At 51.0% G+C, this 19483-nt stretch overlaps 2 protein-coding genes across 3 annotated transcripts in view; both read right to left on the bottom strand.

The window, feature by feature from the left end:
- Nucleotides 1-223: 223 nt before the first annotated feature.
- LOC104060835 (tyrosine-protein kinase Srms) lies at nt 224-9099 on the bottom strand. The gene is made up of 8 exons (XM_009562681.2): nt 8602-9099; nt 6403-6524; nt 5372-5538; nt 4291-4429; nt 3705-3863; nt 2550-2731; nt 2220-2376; nt 224-1843 (listed from the first exon to the last, which is right to left on the bottom strand). Exons 1-8 carry the CDS (start codon nt 8955-8957, stop codon nt 1650-1652), a joined length of 1476 nt encoding a protein of 491 aa, XP_009560976.1. The 5' UTR covers nt 8958-9099; the 3' UTR covers nt 224-1649.
- A 19-nt stretch (nt 9100-9118) lies between these two features.
- Nucleotides 9119-19483, bottom strand: part of LOC104060834 (peroxidasin) — a 47253-nt gene continuing 36888 nt past the window's right edge. Inside the window, exons 17-24 of one of the 2 annotated variants that reach the window (XR_008452570.1) lie at nt 17684-19187; nt 17087-17221; nt 16238-16446; nt 15407-15521; nt 14946-15042; nt 14509-14626; nt 10243-12769; nt 9119-9238 (exon numbers count right to left, since the gene is read on the bottom strand). Coding sequence is in view for 1 of the 2 variants with exons in the window: in XM_009562680.2 (XP_009560975.2) it covers nt 14531-14626; nt 14946-15042; nt 15407-15521; nt 16238-16446; nt 17087-17221; nt 17684-19187 (2156 nt within the window). In the remaining variant the exon portion in view is untranslated. Of the gene's footprint in view, nt 9239-9956; nt 12770-14508; nt 14627-14945; nt 15043-15406; nt 15522-16237; nt 16447-17086; nt 17222-17683; nt 19188-19483 lie in introns of those variants that run through there. The other variant, XM_009562680.2, reaches the window with a different exon arrangement.

Raw genomic sequence — 19483 nt, 5'->3', positions numbered from 1 at the left:
CTTCATGGCATCATTGCAGCAACACGAGCTGCTCTGGGGCCACGCGTATGCCGGGGCTGGGGCAGGCAGGAGGATTACCTGCAGCCCTACCAGCCCTGCTGCCTTCTCCAAGGACCCCACACCAGTCCCACTGCCCAGGTCACCCCACAAACACTCTTCTCCTCCTGCTTCATTTTTAGCTCCACCTGGTGGCAGCCATACCTGTGTGTTTAATATCTTCATGCAACATCGCAACTCTTTCTTGGCTTACAATAAATCCATTACCTGCAAGCCATGACTTTGGTCTTCAGTTTCTCCTAGGAGGTGGGCTGAGCTGTGCCTGCATGTGCTCTTCACTGAAGTGTCTGATCAGGCTGCAAAATGCTTTGCAAGATGAGTTTCCTCTTGTAACTGTGCCCAAACACCACAGCAAACCCAACCTGTTGCTTTTTCCAGCTGTGAACACTCTAAACCAGAGCTACCACCTTCCCAGAGCATGGCCACAGCTCCCAAGGGCTCAACAACCTCCTCGCCCTTGCTTGAGCTTCAGAAGAAGCGTGGCTGGATCAGGATTTATCACACACCTAAACCACATTCCCACCTCCCCTTTCCAGTGCTCGAGCCCCAGGGAAGCTGCATGCACCAGCCCAGGACCTCAGCACCGCTCCTGGTGCTGCTTTGCCATGGGTCCTTCCACCACTGCCAAGGACAGCCCACCTCTAAAAGCGTGCGTGGTGCGGCAAAAGGTTCTTGGCCAGAGGAAAGGCTCCTTCCAGCTTGGAAAGGATAAGAAGGTCAAGGTTCTCCTGTACTGCTGTACCCCAAGACTGGTGAGAGGGGCTCAAGTGAGGAGCTGGGGGTGGTGGGAGCATCTCTTGGCTTTGCACCTGGGCTGTGATAAGCAGTGTTTTACCAAGTGCTGCGTTCACCTGGGCTAAGCAGGTGCTAAACATTTGAACCCAGAGATACTTTTTCCTTGGAATAACCACATGATGGTGAGGGAGACAAAGAGCCAGAGCAGAGCAGCCCAGGCAGGAGCTGCCTGTGCAAGGTCCTTCAGGCAGGTGGAGCACTGGGGAAAGAGTTGCAGAAGCACACGGTTTAATGCACACCTGGATAAGCAGAGACCAAAAAGACATGAAGATGGTTGTATCTATGGTGCAAAGAACAGGACTGGTTGTAAACCATTGCTTCTGGGCAGGAGAGGAGCAGCACAGTGAGGGCAGAACATCAAGCAATGCCCTGCGAGGACCCATGTGGGTGGATACACACACATTTATTGATAAATACACTGGACACACTACAAGAAAAATCAAGCGGAGCCACAACTGAACACATACTGCAAACCTTCACGGTGGCGTGGGGAGCGGCAGGGACCTCCCACCCTACTACTGGCTGAATGAAGATGTAAACTCTGGGTGATTCCTTCACTACCACTGGGCTTTTCCAGACTGCTACACAGCCAAGCACCAGCAAATGAGTTCTCCACAACTCATCGCCTTTTCCCTTGGCCACCTCCCTGCATCCTGACCAAGAAGGACTATGCGTTGATTTTTGGGGTGATGTCCTTTCCTTGGAGCCCTGTCAGAAGGCAAACCAGAAGGAAGGAGCGGCTTGGCAAGAGCTGGCCTGGAGGGGCTTGTGCAGGAAGGATGGTGGGAGAAGGTCCCTCAGGAGAGGGAGCTGAGCAGCCGTCTGTAGATGAAGCCCAGCTTCTCCCGCAGGGCCAGGAAGGTAGGACGCTCCTCTGTGTTGCCGCTCCAGCACTCCAACATGATACTGTAGATCTCGGGAGGGCAGGAGCTGGGCCGGGGAAGCCGGTAGCCCCTGGTGATTTGCCGTACAGTTTCTTGGTTCGTCATTCCTGCAAGGAAGGGGAAGATGCCCCTCAATCTAATGCCCCCAAAGGATGCCCTGAAGGTACAGCTGCAGAGGGCCAAGATGTCAACTGCTGCTGCTATGAAATGGTGTCTCTATGCCACAAAGCCGGTAGAGGAGATGCTGTGGGAGATCATCCAGCCCACATCACCTTCCCAGCCCCAGCTCCTGCACTCTCTCTGCAAGCACTGAAGATTCCTCTAAAGCAATCCCCAAAGTGGACAATAAGGTGCCCACACTCTCAGAACTGCTTCCAGATCTGTTGTGGAAGGGACAATTCATGATGTGTTGAGTTTTAGGGACTCTGGGCAAGCTGCCCAGCATGTGGATGAAGCAGCACTGGAGAGGTTTGGCAGCCCTACCTTCGTATGGGATCTGTCCGTACGTGAAGACTTCATAGAGCAGAATCCCATAGGACCAGACATCAGACTTGAGGGAGTAGGTACGATAGTTGGCTGCCTCTGGGGCTGTCCACTTCACTGGGATTTTGGTGCTGCTGCTGGTAGAATAGATGTCATCCTGAAAAGCAATGGGAGATGGGTCATAAGGGATGGTGTGATGAACTCGGCCACTGATTTAGGGGCTTTACTGTGGCTGCAGGTCAGGATATGGGACAGCAGGGAACAGTTGCAGTGTGGGGCAGCTTGGTGGCCTGGAGTGATGAGAGGGATCACAGCATCCTGATGACCAACCTTGAGAAGACGAGCAAGTCCAAAATCAGCGATTTTACAAGTGAGTTCCTCTCCCACCAGGATATTTCTAGCCGCCAGGTCCCGGTGGACAATGTGTTTCTCCTCCAGGTACCTCATCCCATCTGCAACTTGGCAGGCGATGTTGAGCAGGTGGCAGGTGCCCAGGGACTTCCCTTCAGGACCTGTTAATCGAGACAACTCAAGCACTGGGAGCAATCTAGCAACATCTGTGTTAGGTGTTTTGCTTTGGAAGGAGACCCTGTGCTGACAACATGGGACCAGGGTAACATGAAAAACCTCCAGAGATCCTACTTAACCATCCTGGCTGTACCATGTGAGAAGTTCAGCACAGGCACATGCTCCTCAGGAATGGGGCTAGGGTGAGCTCTAAAGAGTACCTCATGCTGCAATGAGGATGCAGACGTCCATGGCTTGTTCAAAGCTAAAGGTGACCTTCTGCCATGCAAATCTCCAGCCAGGCCTCTCAACCTGTCCTACCTGCAAGCTCCAGCTCCTCCAGCACCAAATGCTGCTGGAGCCACAGCTGAAAACAAAGTCAGTGTGGGGGAGGAGGGGGTTGTACCCAGTAGAAAAACAGGTCTTGGTGGCAGCTGTTTGTCTTGTTTCCTTTCAAGACTGATTACTGGGAAAAGAAAGGCCAAGAAAAATAAACTGGCGGCTAGGTGATGAGTGGACCATGGCCTGTTGCTGGCTCTGTGTGTGAGCAAAACCATGCTATCAGGCCCAAGGGGACGTCTGCCCGTTTAATTCCTAAGAAAGACAGAGTTGCTCAAACATGGCAGTGGGGTTTGTGTCCACTGGTAGGAGCTGGCGTAGTTGGGTGAAGAAGGGAGGATGAAGGTCCCTACCAACACGCTAGGGCTCCCAGGGACTGACAGGGACACAACCCATGTGGATTCCAAAAGGAGCGTGCCAGACTGGTCTGTCTTTGCGTCTTGGGGTCACCCAAGACCATGTCCACCGAGCCCCCGTGGTTTGCTCTGCATTACCACTGATCTAAACAGGTTTGAAATCAGGCTTGTGCTCTCTTGGTGTCCCCACGTGGGTCTGCAGGGCCATTCTGGACACAGCAAGAATCAGGAGAGCAGTATTGCCCCAGGAACCCACTCCCTTGGTGCCTGCATGGGTACTTACTGTTGAGGTAGCTGTGGAGGTTGCCTTTCCGCATGAGCTCAGTGATGATGTACACAGGCTCATCCAGTGAGCAGACGGCATGCAGCTGGATCAGCTTCTCATGCCTGAGGCGCTTCAGGTTCTGAATCTCCTTAGTGAAGTCTTCTGCCTTCATATCAGCTGGATGAGAAAGCCAACATGGCTGTTGTGAGCTACCTTCTTACGTGGACATTAGGAGCTCAGCCCCTCCAGCTGGGATGAGGATGTTCTTCTGCCTCACAACTCACCCCTGCTCTCAAAATTCATGTCTATACACCCCATGTCTTAGATGCAAACACCCAAGAGGTGTTTTCCGTGGGGCTTTGGATCATGTTTTCAGGATCATAGTCCCATCAGGACGTGACTTATCTCAAACCCAGACAGAGCCATTTAATAAAGGTGCAGCCCAAGCTTAGGTGGATCCACAGAAATAGTCTAGTGGCTACTTGCCAGGTTCTACCAGAGTTTGCTTGATAAGACAAAGAGTGACCAAGAGGACTAGGAAACAAAAAGGGCTGAATGATGTTGAAGTGAATGAGAAGCCCAGTTGGCCACTGTTAACTTCTACCTTTTATGATCTTGATGGCCACTGGCACCGAGTTCTTCCACAGTCCTTCCCACACCTCTCCGAAGTACCCTTCTCCCAGCTTCCTCCGCAGGGTGAACTCCCAGCGTGGGCGCTCCCAGCTGTCCCTCTCAGGGGGAGTCTGTGAAACGAGCATTGCATGCTTGGACCAGGCAGCCAGGCAGGACCTGCTGGTGGAGCCTGCACCCGCTCTTGCTGCCCACCAAGATGGCCACAGAGGATTGAGCAGGACCTGGTGCTCCTCCACCCATGTTGTACTGGTGCTGCAGCCAGAGCATTGCTTTTCTCTTTGCTCAATGTCCACTGAAGACACAAAGCATGTGGGACATCAACTGCATTACATCTGGCAGGAGCGAAGGCTTGAAAGAGGGGGACATTTTTTGATCCTACATGAAATATCAGATATTCAGGTCATAATTCCCTCCTTGTCAGACCTCAAAGGTGGCTTTTCTCCATTTCCACTCATAAATAAAAATGAGTAAATGAGTATTATCACATATTATGGCTGTTTTAGACTTCAGCTCGATAACCATTTCTTTTATCTTACACCTTCCAACTCCACTCTTGAATTATTCACACGTTCAATTGTTATTTCTGAGTCATAACTGGCAAATGGAATTCTAATCAGGAAATGAGTCGGCAATTTGGGATTAATACGCTAATTGGATTTATGAGTGCACTCTAATTGGTGTGAAAACCAGATAAAAGCAATGTGGTCTTATGCTCTAGGAAACAATCTGGAAGCTCAGGAATGTCCAGATTCAATATCGAAGGGATTTGTAACAATGCAGTTTCTACATTTCGACTTGGAGAAGACATTTCAGAAAAGTCTGTGCATTTTGACTGGTCAAAAATACATATAAATGCCATACTTGGCCTTAACGGGGCTGATAGAAAGTGATGCTGGTAGCTCTACTAATAGTATATTTTAAGTTTAGCTTAATAAAGCTCAAATTCCAAATGGATAGACTAATTATTAATATTTTTCCCTAATTTATCTTTCCTTATATCTAGCCTGGACACCTTTGGGATCTTGGCTGAGCCAAACTGTCGGTGTACGCACCGCGGGACTGCAGGGCTGCAGCAAGGGGCTCTGGATGACTTTCCAGTGCTTGGTGTAGAAGGCGAGAAGTTCTTCCATGTCAGGGAAGAGGTGTCCCTTCTGTATGTAGAGGCTGCCCCGGGGGCTCTTGCAGATTCGGAAGTGGCTGACCTTCCCGTGATTGCGCACTGTGGGGAAGCCCAAGTGGGGGAAAGCACAGCTCATGCAGTCACTCACATCTCCCTGCTGCCTCTCACCTCTCTCTTTTCCAGCCATTCAGCCTAGTAATTCACCCTGGAGCAACCCGGCTCACCTCTGGGCCATCACATCCCTCTTGCCATCATCCCCTTTGGTCCCATCTCCTTGCTTATAAGACTCCTGGCCATGGGTGAGCTGGAATTCTTTGGAAGGAGAGGTTGTGCTTTCTTAGCAGAGACAATTTCCCATGCAAAGAAACTGCTTGGAGATCAGTGGAGCTCATTGCAGCTCGAGGTGGGTAAAGCAGCCGTGGCTGGACGTCCTGCAGGCACGCTCAGCCTGGGGGCCAATAATGGGATGCAGAATTTGCTTTGAATTACTCGGGGTTGTTTTCATGCCGATTAAACCAGATCGTAATGGTTTTGCCTGGTCTGACCCCCTCCCCCCTGAATTCGGATTTCTGTACGTGGGAGCAGTCCAGGCTCTGGTAATCCAGAGGGGTGGAATATTTTTAGTCAAATCCTCAGATGACAAAAGCCACTGGAATGAAATCCTGGGAGTCAGTGCTATGAAACCATCATTAAGCCGCTGTGAATTGTTTATGGCTTTCATACCCGCGACAGGACCAACTTATTTTCCTCTGCCGCAGTAATTCAGCAATCCATACCTGCATCTATTAGCTTTCCCCGTGCTTTTAGAAAGCAGTTAATTCACTTTAACAAGATGCTGGAAAGTGCTTTAAACATATTTCCATATTTTTCACCCTGTGCTGACCAAGCCAGGAGCTGCCCCTAAGGAACAGCCCAGTTCCTTTCCCTGTGCTCATTTTCTCTGGATAATTGCTGCAAAATTACCTGAGAGAGAGTATTCGCCCTTGCTGCTCTCACTGTCCCGGACGAGGAAGGAGCCATGCCGGTTGGGAGGCGAGAGGAGGAGCTGCTCGGCTTCGTTTCGGCTGATTTTGCTAAAATACCAGCTGGGGTGAGAGCAGAGGGGTTAGTGCAGTGTGCAGAGATGGGGCTGCATCCAGCCCAGGGGCTCCAGCACTTTCTGAGCCAGGGAGGGGGAGCAACTCCTTCCCACCACTTGCTCACCCCTGGCAGCCACCGAGTGAGCAGCACGGTGGCTGCACCACGGCTCAGAGCCCAGAAGCACGGCTGCTCTGCACACCATTGCCAGCCTGCATCAGGACCGCTTCATCGGGTTGTTTTGCAGGTGCTTGTTGCATTTTACTGCAACTTGTTGGCTGCAAACCAGTTTCTCCAGCAGATTCTGGTCACCACTGTATTGATCTGTCTCAGCTCCATCCCAAAATGAGGAGCTTTACACCCAGGGCTCAGTGCAGTGGGGATGTAAACACCCGAGCTGACAGCCTGCGGTGGATAAAGCACAACAACGTGGAAGATGCTCTGGTGGGGTTGTCACATGTCCTGCTACAAGTAGCCACAGGCACAGGATCTCTTTGTGTTTCTTGACCTGCAGCTGATGGACACAACCAGCTCTTGGAGCCCATGAGCAGATCCCATCCGTGAAAACACCTCTGGGAATTGCCTGTTGCTGCTCCAGACACAACAACTCTGGTTGGGGACTTCAACAGCACTGAGGCAGGAGGGAGGAACCAGCCAAACCCTCTTCTGTGCCCGGATTCGTCACCAAATCTCCATCAAGAAGAGTCAGGTTGGCTGACTCAGTGAGACACACAGGAGTGTGGGGAAGAGGCTGCTTCATCAGCCTAATCCTGCCAGGATGTGAGAAGCTGAAGGTTTCGTCATTAACTGGGATTGCCAGCGTCTGAGAAGCCGTGCAGGGAATTATCTGTGATGGGGTTAAACAGCTGAACAAATTACCACCCAGCTCCAGCCTGCGGCTCCGCAGAGGCTGCGTCCTCATAGCTCGCTCTGCCTGCAAAGCCATCAACGTTTGCTGCCAACTGCTCGCCCACACCGGGCATCCCCCTCGCCTCAGGGTAGGGCTGGGCACGGGTTGTGCACTCACACACACGCACGCTCGCTCAGCTCTTGCCTGCCCAACTATTTAGTGCAAAGCGACTAAAGCAGTGGGCCTGCTCCATGGTCCTCACTGGTGTGGCCCCAGCAGGGTCCAAACCAAACTGGATTTGCCTTCCACACATGGGGAGGGGTGCGAGGGAGGATGTTTCCCATCACACCAGCTGCGATCACTTGCCTTTGCACTTTGAGGCCCCTTCCCAGGCTCCCCCTGCTCCTTCCCTTTACCCCTGTGCCCGGCCAGTGCAGGGTGAGCATCAGGGGAGTCTGGAGGGCGATTACACCCACCCCGTCCATGCGATTCCCGTCACTCGCCGTGACTCAGGGCCTGGCATAGAGGGAGCAGAAGTGTCTCAGGGAGCTTTGTCTGGCATGTCAGGACCAGGCTGCCTTATGCAATGATGAGCCTGGGCTTTCCCCAGCTGAGACACAGCTGAGGCATCAACCTGAGCCCCATGGTGGGTGGGAGAGCACTGACGGAGGGGGCCTTGAGCCCTGGAGGAGTGGAGCAGTGGCACAGCTTGACCCTACAGAGCTTCCCAGCAGGTCCCAACCCAAACTCCTTCTCCCTGTGCTCATACGCCCTTTGGAGCTGGCAGAGCTCAAGCACAAGCTTCCTCAGCTCCTTCTCTCCTTACTGTCTCCCCTTTAACTCAGAGCGAGCAGGAGAGCAGTCAGAGCAAGCAAGAGCCTGTTTATTCTGCACAGTAGCTGCCCCTGTGCACATCATCACACCACATCCCAGCCTGGAACCACCCCATCCCAAGCAAGGGTGATGTGTTGGGGAAGGAAATCCAGCATCCTGTGCCCAGGTGCATCCCCCAACCCTCGCTGAACATCTCCACCCCACTGCTATGAGCTGCAGGGACTTCATGGCAGGAATGCCCATGGGAGGGAAGGTCCCACCACCGCTGGTGGCAAAAGTCAGGGACAAGGAGCTGGTGCTCCTTGCCACCACGGAAGGTGAGCACTGCCTTTCCCTGGGCAGGGAAATGCTACCCTGCTCCAACCTCCACCCGCTATGGATCCAGAGAATGGGATACTTACGGCCGGTGAGTGGAGGTGCCCTGGCTGAGGTTGGCCACGTACGCAGCAGGAACGTAGCCCATGGCTGGTTCCCCTAGGAGCCGCCGGGCTAAGACATATTCTCCTTCTTCTCTGAGGACACGCAGTTTGTCCCCTGCGCTTATGCTCAGTTCTTCTGCGCTCCGGGCTGTGAAAGCGTATAAAGCAATAAACAGAGAAGACTTGGGAAGGAAGGAAATGGAGCTTGCCTCTGAGTGCAGAGAAATGGAATCGGAACCAAGATATCCCATTGAGCAGCTCTCTGTCACAGAGCGGGGACGAAGCTTGTTCCAGAAGGATGTCAAGAAGGTCAAACGCTTCCGGACAAACTGCTCCATCCTTGGTGGATGTGGTGGTCTATGCCATTGTGTTTCTTGAGGCTGGAGGAAGGGGCAATCCTGGGCTCACTTCGCTAGCTGGGTGGCTCATGCTGCCGTCCCGTGTCCTTCGCACGCGTCTGGGCGCTTGGCAGCCCTTCCCGGAGAACTTCCTATTTCTGAAAGTGAAACTGGTTGATCTGGTGGGACGAGTTTGCAAGTGGGATGAGTCTGCAGGCAGGAGTCCCACGCTCAGACCCACGGGCACATCTGAGAGTCAGGCACAGCTGGAGCCGACCTTGCTGCTCTCGAAGAAGGAGAACGGCTTTTATTGGGATTTAATAATTATGATCTTAAAGTGTGCTCTCCTGATGTTACCAAAACCCCGGTCAACACAGCTCACTGTTCTCCTAGCAGCTCTTGTGACAAGTGGCTGACTCCAGCTAATGGTCTTGATCTCACTTGTGTGAGAGGGTATTGTTTTTTCCATAGGAAAATAATAGCATTCTGAAATGTGTGAGAGTGGAAACAGAATTAAGGAGATAACCTTAGAAGAGATACGAAGAGGTCTGGGTATTTTTTGGGTAGATATCATGGGGTTTACAACAGAAGGTGCTTCTTTCGGTCTGCCACAACCTCCCAGGGTTGCCCCACTAAAGCATTTGTCTCCTCCCACTAATTCCTCATTGCAGTGAATCTCTAAGGAATCCACTTCCCAGATCCACCAGGATCCAGTGCTTGCTCAGCCTCCAGCAGAGATGGGTCCCCCTCAGCGTCAGGAGGACCTCATTTGGTGCAGGGTCTGGATCAGCCCCAGGCACCTGCATGGCATCCGGAGCTGAGCTTTGGCACACAACCTCTGGCTCCTGCTGCCATCAGCACACCCGCGCTCCTCACAATGCTGGTCACACTCAGAGTCAGACACATTACAACCCCTTCTGCCAAACCCCAGCAACCGCAGACATTGGCCAAAGGACAGAGATCCTCACCTTGCATGTGCATTTTAAGCCACCTGAAGATCACTGCTCAGGTTAGAAACCCCAATTCCAGTCTGCCCCCAACCCCTGCCTGGGCTTTGTCACTTAACTGTTCCATCTAATTAGTGGAAGTTTTGTGCCTGGCAACTCCACTCCTGGCCTTAAGCCCATTATTTCCATCCTCCTCTGCTTGTAGTTGGGCTGGGTAGCTCATTTGGGGTATGCAGATGGGTTTTGAAAGAGATAGTTTAGAAAAAAGAAAGGAAACTTTACTGTAGAGGTGTAGGATATGAACTGCAACCATATGGCGTATGAAGAACAAACTCTACCTTTCCCTTCATCAGCATCCTGCGTGTCCCCTGGTGCCCAATCAACCTGCAAAAGCTGATTTCAGTATCTGGGTTTGGGGGTCAGTTCCTTCCCCACTCTCTTCCAGACAGAGAAGTCCACGAATATGCTCTGTGTGTTTCTGCATGGATGGGAACTGGGAAAAAAGGGAGGCTTTAATAAAATATTTAGCTCCTTACCTACCAAAGCAGCACCTGAACACCTGGGTAGTTCCCCTGAGATCTTCCCCCACCTCCCAAGCACACCCTCAGTGGCACGCAGGGATGTGCCATTTCTCTGTGTATTTTCGCACCTCAGCGTGGGGAGGGAAACGGAGAACGGAGCACAGAAGGGTTTGCAAAGCACGGGGAAGGGACATCCCCTCTGCTGTCTTTCTGCTGCACTGCTGATGAGCATTCTCCTCACGTCACGCTCCCGCTCCGTCAGGAGGAAAATAGGCTGCTTGGTTATGCATTTAGAGATTATCTGATTAGATCAAGCACCGAACGTTTATGCCTGACTGTTTTGAACGGGGACTTGGTAAACTTGTGGTTTGCAGAAGGAGACTGGAGACTGAGTTACCTTTATTGACCTTTGCCAGATTAGGTTCTGGAGTGGTACAAGTGATAGCCAAGTGCAGCTGATTTATGACACACAAGGCTCTGGATCTTGATTTGCACCTAAATGAAAGAGTGCCTCAAAATGACAAACAACCCTGAGGACTAAATACTGCCTCTGAGCTGCGCTTCCCAGACATGCATAGCACACACTCATCACTGCAAGCCTGTGTCTGCGCAGGACACGCACGCACAGCCCAGAGTCCCACGCCAGGAAAGAGCTGATAAATCACCACCTTTTTTTCTCATATCTTTTTTATTTTCCTACTAAATTCCAGGAGCATCCCTGCTGCTTTGAATCCCTTTGGTTCTAGAACACATCTAAAAATAAAAATAAAGGGGGCAGAAGAAAAGAATAAGCATGTTCACAAAAGTTTCTGGTCCTTGCACTGTGGGAAAGAAGGTGAGAGGTTGCAGGGAAGATAAGGAAGGCGCAGAGAGCTGATGGATCAAGTATTTTCTCTTTAGTCCCTATGACCAGTATACAAGGATGCATTAAAATCCAACCTGCCTGTAGATTTGGGACTACAGTGGGTACACAGGGACTATAGTTGTAGCACCACCAAAAAGCACCTCCAAAGAGCACCAAAACCAGATGACCTGTTCAGTAGAGCTGGTTACACAGTCCTGGTTTGGTTGCAGAGCACCTGGGAGCAATAAACACAAACAGGACTTTGCATTCATCCGTGTGTCAAATGCTGCACATCGTGTTCTCCTGAACTAATTGACAGAAACCAGCAGCTCCTCTCCACTAATGAGAGTGCCCATTACATCTAATTATCTGAGGTTCTGTTCCAGATCCTGTTACGTTTACACTCGGAATATATCTTCCAGCAAAGAGTCTTTTAGGGAGAAAAGAAAGGAAGAGCAACATAAATCCAATTAAAACTCTAAAGGAGCAGGAAGTTGGAGAACGTGGGTCATGCCGAGGACAATGGGTTTTGCGCACTGGACACGTAACGGTAGGTCACTCACAGGGTCACGTAACCAAGGATGTGCCACTCACTACCAAACGAATGGCAAAACACTGTGGCTGATCCCAGCATTGCTGTGTCTGTCATCCCATCCTGAAGCACCCAAACAGCCAGGAAACTTCCTTGTGCCCTGGGTTCACCTCCTCGCTGCTGGCAGAGGCTGCAAGCCCAGCCCAAATGGTGCTTGCCAGGGCCCTGAGGTTCCTCTTGCTCTTTCCGTTGGCATCAGAAGATGGGTGGGGAGTTGCTTCGAGTTTCATGTTTATTTAATTTATTGTGTCTTTCAGATTTCTTCAGATGCTTCCTGGCACCACAGCGCATTAAGAAAGAATTTGCTTCTTAATTTATTAGGTCACCTGGGTCCCCGTGGGACAGAGAAGTTGTGGATGCCCCATTCCTGGAGGTGATCAAGGCCAGGTTGGGTGAGACTTTGAGCAACCTGATCCAGTGGGGGTTGTTCCTGTCCATGTCAGGGAGGTGGAACTAGACGATCTTCAAAGTCCTTTCCAATCCAAACCATTCCATGAATCTATGATTCTATGACATTTCAGACAAGGAGTGGTAGATGACAACAGCATTGCGTGGGAAGAGGAGAAGAGCAGCACAGTGGCACTAAAGCAGCTTCAATAATCCTCCATTTCCAGGGGACTGCAGGAGGAAGTGGCATCTCAGCAGACCATCCACCTGCCACTATCAAAGAGGGCAGAGCCCATCCCTGGAGGCTGACAAGTGTAATGAAGGTCCAGGGGCTGAGGGACTCATGGAGAGCCAGTGCAGAGCGTTCAATACAGGCAGAACACAGTCATCCTGGGAGGGGGAGAGGCACAGGGGTGTGAGAGGAGGCAGAGCATCGTGGGGTCTCGTGGCCGCTGCTTCTGAGCCCTGTAGGAGTGGGTTGGATTGGCTGGTGGAGAGCAGGAGTGCAGGTCACAGGGCACCTGAAATGGCACAGGAAAGCAGAAGATCTCTGTGGGAGGCAGCTGGAGGCAGAGCAAGCTGATGTACAGCGCCTGGCAGGACTGACGCGTGCATGACTGCAGCACAAAACCAGCACCAGCCCTTTGAACCCACGGCAAGAATTTTCAGGGACCCTGCAAACTCTAGAGTGCTCCTCAAGGATCTGAAATGATGCCACAGAAAAGCAAACTCATGCCGCATGGCAACTGATGTCAAATTTCTGAAGAGAAGTCGTGGTTCAACTGGAAAATCTGTAAGGACCAACACACCAAATCTGACTGGAAAACACTGTGATCAACCTACCAGCTTCTGTTTCTCCTGAGACTGTCAGCACAGAGCAGCCTCTGTTTGCTTCATCCTGTAATCTAACTACCAGAGGATGCTCCTTCTGGTACAGACTGCCTGGCAGAAGAACACTTCTGCATAACTGCTCTGCTCCTGTCCCTGGAGTAATCATTTGCAACCCATAAAACCCATTAAACGCCTTCCCCAGACTGGCAGGTGCCAGCGAGCTGCTTATCCTCTCTTCCAAGGCTGCAGGGTTCTCCATGGAAAGCAGGCTAAAGGAGCTCAGCTTGTGCTCTCCATGCCCCTAAACAAGGGGACCAGAGGTCTCAGAGCTTTCTGCAGCACCCCGCCACATCTGAGCAGCAGCAGGAGGCCCCAGGCTGGCAGACACTGACAGTGACTTTAAGCACGCACTTGAACGTCTTTACTCCCTTGGCTCAAGGTGAGCAAAAGAGGTCGGGTGCTTTCAGCAGAGGTGCACAGTGACTCAGTTGTTGAGGGGGGAATCTCTGCCAACGTGTATGCAAATGATGGATTGCTCCATCTACCCAGATGTCCTTGTTACTCTGAAGAGGAACCAGTCCACCTACTCCATCACTGCGCTTTGTGGTATCTCTCCCCACCAAGGTCCTTTAGAGGCTGTTGGATTTAGGGTTGGGATGTTAAGTGTTGCTAGAAGAAATTTACCCAGAGTCCCAGAAGAAAAGGCCTGAGAGACCCCACCCAGTCCACCTAGTCCATCCTATACTTATGTCTTTCCTCATCTTTGCCAAACCAGTTCTTAAAAGACCTCCAAGGATGGATACGCCGCACCATCCCAGACAGCCCATTCCATTGAGTCACTAATCATTACTGTCTAACCTGCTGCATTTATGCCTATTACTGCTTGTCCCATCCATCACCAGTTTACTCCATCCCTTTCTGCAGCAGTCTCTTCTGTCTGTGAAGGCTACTGAGATGTCCCACCACATGCTCAGCACATTGATAGGGTCTAGAGAGCAAGTCTTATGAGGAGTAACTGAGGGAACTGCGATTGTTTAGCCTGGAGAGGAGGAAGCTGAGGGAAGATCTTATTGCTCTCTGCAGGTCCCTAAAAGGAGGCTTTATTGAGGCAGGTATTGATCTCTTCAACCAAGGAACAAGTGATAGGACAAGAGGAAACGGCTTCAGGTTGCACCAGGGGAAGTTTAGATTGGATATTAGGAAAAATTTCTTTACTGAAAGAGTGGTGAAGTACTGGAAGAGGCTGCCCAGGACAGTGGTGGGGTTCAGAAGATGTATAGATAGGGCACATTGGGACATGGTTTAAGTAGGCATGTTGGTATTGTGTTGGTGATTGGACTGGATGACCTTAGAGGTCTTTTCCAACCTTAATGTTTCTGCAATTCTATGATCCAACTCTTGTCTCTCAGCTCAGAACAAATACACTGACCTTATATGAATAGGCAAGAGGGTCATCTTTTTCTCCATTTGTCTCCAGTCTTCTTCCCCTGTCCATGCGTGCTGGTGTTCCTCTGGTGCCACCTCAGCTGGCTTTCTAGTGTGGTCACCTGGTGGGGATGAGAAAGCAGAACTTTAAGAGGAGTCTGCACCTTTATAACCTTTAACTCATCCCAAATACAAGAAGAAAGAGCCAGCTCAAGTTGCCTTCACTAAGGTTCAAACTTACATTTTACCCTGCAGTTGGGAAGGTCTGAGCTCACAGAGCTCAGCTTCGTCTCTTCTCTCCCTACTCTACCTCTCCTGTGCCCTCTTATCGGATATTTGCTGGAGGACACAGAAGTCACAGAGGCTGCCTTATAGTAAACAGCTAAATCCTGTTCCTGTAGTGACTCCATGGAAAACAAACACTGGGGAGCAAAGTTTTACCTGTTTCTGTAGGGAAGCAACTGTCTTCTCCAGTTTAGCCACAAGGGACTCGAGATTCTTCTCTCTGGAGGAAGGGCTTGGAGAAGATGCCTCTGTTCTGGGGTCAGGAATAAAAAGTGAAAGCGATTATGCAAACATCAGCTTCCTGGATGAGACAATCATTCTGCCTTCTCCAACATCAACCTCCAAGTAAGTACCAACAGAAGAGCCTACCTCCCAGATTCACCTGCCAAGAGATGTCAACCAACCAACCAGCCGCTCAGCCCAGATGTTTAACTAGTAGAGTCAGGCTCTGCACTGAAATGTTGGAGGACTTTGAGCTCAGCATCTCTCTATTGAAAGACTCCTGACCTCCAGACCTCTGCAGAACACCAACTTTAAAGGCCTGAAGGGGCCGAGTTATTAAAAACTTCTTTTATGCTTCATGAAATGGAGGTACAAAAGAAGCGGTGATACTACACCTGGGGAAGGCAGGTTTATGCTTGGCAGGGTTTTCTTCTGGGTAGCTGAAGCCAGGAGATCTCTTGCTTCGGAACCGCTGAGACAGAGCCCTGAATTGTCCACGTGTCTGGCAGTCTTGAGAAGGAAAGGAAAGTCTGAGTGAGCACTCGTGATTAGAGCAGAACCATGCGGACTGCAGGCAGCACAAGGCAGTGCTGCCCTCCTTTACCACCCATCCTGGACACAGCTGTTATGATAAAAGGGAGGAGGCAACAAAGGTAAGTAACGGGGCATGGATCATGCATGGTTTCCCATGTCTCAGCTGGACATCTGTACCCAAACACAGCACAAAGGGACCATGGCTCTGCGGTTTAATAGTACTTTTACAGAGTCCCAAATGAATCTGTAAAGTGTGGTGGGAATCACCATGCTTACGTCTTGTTTCAGTCTCTCCTCCAGGCATGAACTATTGACCCTGCCAGAAGCAGAAGACCTCAGCTAGGTGGACCTTTGGCCAGATTCACCTGAGCTAACTGGCTTCCTAGAGAGGTGGTCGATGACCTATGCCCATCAGTGTTTAAGATGCATTTGGACAATGCCCTTAATGACCTGATTTAACTTTTGATCAGCCCTAAAGTGGTCGGGCAGTTGGACCACATGATTGTTGTGTGTCCCTTCCAACCGAAATATTCTACTCTACTCTACTCTCCGCTTTGCATCCATCTGCTGACACATGGTTCTGATGGTGCAGCATGAAATCAGTTCCATTTCATATAAGCTGATGGCATCTGACAAATGCCACCCAGAGTCATCCCCATGTCAGTCAGTGCTACAGCAGCCTTCTTCCTTACCCTCACAACAGTCCTGCCACAAGCGGAGGTCCACGGTGGGAATCTCTTCACAGCCAACCATGCCCTGAGGGTATGATGCCACCCTGAAGACATCTCTCTGGAGCTGCTGGATGTGGTCACTGTTGTCACAGATGACACGAGCAAGGGACGCCTGTCTGATCTGAGTCAGCTGAGCTGGCGTGAAGACTCCGGGATTCTCATACCAGAATCTGCAATGGGTTGTAATCACAGCATGACTCAGGAGGAGGAGAAGAGGATGGAAAGCGAGGTTGGGAGAGGGAGGAGAGTTCCCACACATCTGTGTGGCAGCACTCATGCCACTCAAAACGAGCTTTTACTCTGCTGTCAGGTGGCTGCAAACACAGACTGCTCTTTTCTTGGGCAGAAGAGGTTCTTCTGCCCAAGAACCTCCCGAGCTGTTGGCTGGAGCTGCACGATGCCATCACCTGCAGGTACAGCCCATGGCAGGGGAAATCCATGGCTCAGCTCTAATAGCTCTGCTGTAACAGGTTGGGACACAGACAAACAATGTTCCTGCCCTAAGTGCATCACAAAGCAAAAACATGTCTTATTCATACAAGCAGCAAATAGGAATTAGAAGGAAGGTCTTGCAGATATTTTCTAGTATTTTCAGGAGACCTTGAGCTCACCCTCAATGAGAATCATTAAATCAGGAAAGGACACACTGACAGAAACAGTGGCAAGTCCTTTTGCAAATGCACTGGGCAGAGACGACTTCTCCTTGTATGGTAAGACAAGAAATATTTACAGGCTCTGTTCTTCCCCACAGTGAGCAAATCCCCCCAAAACAGAATACAAAACATTTTGACTTGACTCCAACAATGATACCTGTCTCCATCCCTCAGCCTTCTGAACTGCGTTGTTAAGAGACACATGAGCGTTGGTCCAACTCTGGTACCAGGGACAAGATCCTCCACCATCAGTGCTGGAAACAGGTCAATGTTTTTGGTAGTTCCATATAAACTGGAGGATAAAAGATATTAAAGAAAAGGAATTTAAAAGACTATGAAAGAGTGGAGATAAAATAAATCTGTTTATGTCATAGGAATTTATATGCAAGGAAGTTAGCCAGACAATATTTATAATGGTCTTATCTAAAAGACAATGGGATAAAGGCTTGCCTTGGGAAGAGGCAGCCAGTGCGGATAGGATGCAGTTTAGTCTCACTGGAAAATAGCTCCAAGGCTCAACCTGCTCCCAGACACTACAGAAGCGCCTGATGACATTCCACTCAGAACCAGACTGATCATTTGGAGAGACCTCATTTGTCTTACCCGGTTCTTAAACCACAGCTATTACCCTATCTTAACATCTGTGAGTAGCAATATCTGGGGAGGTTATTTGATGGGTGTCCTGGGAGGAGCAGAAACTTTTCACTGCCAGATCTCCAGTGATTTTGATGCTCCCAAATGCAGGCTACAGTACCTCCTGAGCTTTTCCCTGATCTCCAAGTCCTTTATCTCATTTCTGAGGTCCTCAAACTCCTGTGCAGATGAGAGGTTGCAGAAGACCCTGAAGTCATTGTAAGGTGGGATGCCATGGTCCCGCCCTCTCTGGATGTTGATAGCAGCCAAGTCCAGCGAGACAGAGTGTGCCATGGAGAAGAGTTTCTCTGTCAGCTCCATGTTGAGGAGTTCAAAGGGGACCCGCATTTTCCCAGGAACCCCAAACAGCCCACGGAGGAGGGGATCGATCCCACCCTCCTGCGTGATCCTGAATGGGGAGAAGAAAGCCTTGTGCAGGGGGATGTGGCCTTGGCGGATGGGCTGGAAGGTTTCATTCAGCCGGTACAGGATGGGGTTGATCAAAGTGTGCCCAAAGCGGAAGGCAGCAGTGGCAAAGGCATTGAGAATCCCCGCATTGATGTTGGGGTTATAGCCTTTGTACTCACCCAGCATCTTCATTCCAGCTTCCCCAAGAATCTTGGGGAGCCACTGGGCATAGGTGATATGCTGCATCTGGGCACCCACAATCTTCCGTGCCTCGTGATACAGGAGGTCTCCATCCCAGTGGGGATTGAGGACCGACAGCTCCGTGGCAACACGGTTGTGCTCCCTGAACCAAAGTGTGTGCATGGCCGTGAGACCCAGCTGCTCATTGGCACGGTGGTCTCCTGCCAGGAAGCACGGCACGGGGCTCTCGTTCTCATCTCTCATGCACTCAGTGGGTGGCCCTACAGCAAAGGGGAGGAGATGCTTCCCCGAGCTAGGTACAACTTGCCCTTGCTTCAGCAACCCATTTTGGCTGCTCAGATCCCGCAGCTCCTGTGATTCCTGCTCTGTGCTGCCGTAAACATTGGAGGCATCAATGTAAGATGTCAAGTGGTTGATCTGCTCTCTGGCGTAGACAGAGTTCATCAGCAGGGAGGTCATCCCACTGCCACACACAGGGCTCGAGCGGACAAAGAACATGCAGCGCCCGTTCCTCACACGGGGGTCATTGGCAGGGACCGTGATGGAGAAGCAAGGTGGGTCGTTGGTGCACACCTTGCTGCAGGGTGCTCCGTCTGAGAAGCGGGACATGCTAATGGCTGCCACCGTCTGGTCCATATCGTGGTCCAGAAACTGGCCCCACTGCATGAGCATGTGCGTGAACTCGTCATCAGGGGTGATGGTCTCGGTCCCAACCATGGTGGTAGAGACAAGGCGGGGTAGAGGAAGGGGCAGGTCCCTGGCATCTTCTGCCAAGGAAAACCCCCGAGGGAGGTTAAATCCATTCTGGTAGGCAGGTTTGAGGAGCCTCTGGAAGGCTGTGAGAGATGCACCCCACATTGGGTGCTGGAGGTTGTTGCAAGAGCCATCATGGGTTCTGTACTTCTTGTGGAAGCAGATATCAGAGCAGTTCGGGGTGCGGCGGTGGGCAGAGCAGCCCGACAGGTTGGCAATCATGTTCAGGTAGTGAGGGGACACCAAGTCATTGTACCGATAACCTGCAAAGGTAAAGGCAAAGCACCAGGTCAGACCATGGCCACCGCAGCCATCTGGTTCCTACCATCTCGTGTCAGGGCATTGCATGAAACCCACTGCTGGGATTGCGGAGGTGGGCACGGGAAGGCCAGGTCTCTGATAATGGTGTTTATAGATAATGTAATTTATGGACTGTTAAATGAAGCGTGGCATCATACCAGGCCCACAGAGAAGAAAAGAAGTGGAAAAGAGTGGAGTATAAACTATGTGGAGGTGGCAACCAGAAATGTTGTGACTGACTGCAAACTACACTGTGGGG

Source organism: Cuculus canorus, chromosome 16, assembly GCF_017976375.1.
Source record: "Cuculus canorus isolate bCucCan1 chromosome 16, bCucCan1.pri, whole genome shotgun sequence".
In the NCBI taxonomy this organism is placed as follows: domain Eukaryota; kingdom Metazoa; phylum Chordata; class Aves; order Cuculiformes; family Cuculidae; genus Cuculus; species Cuculus canorus.
Note: the sequence above shows the minus strand (reverse complement) of the source record. Positions and strands in the feature narration are given on the sequence as shown.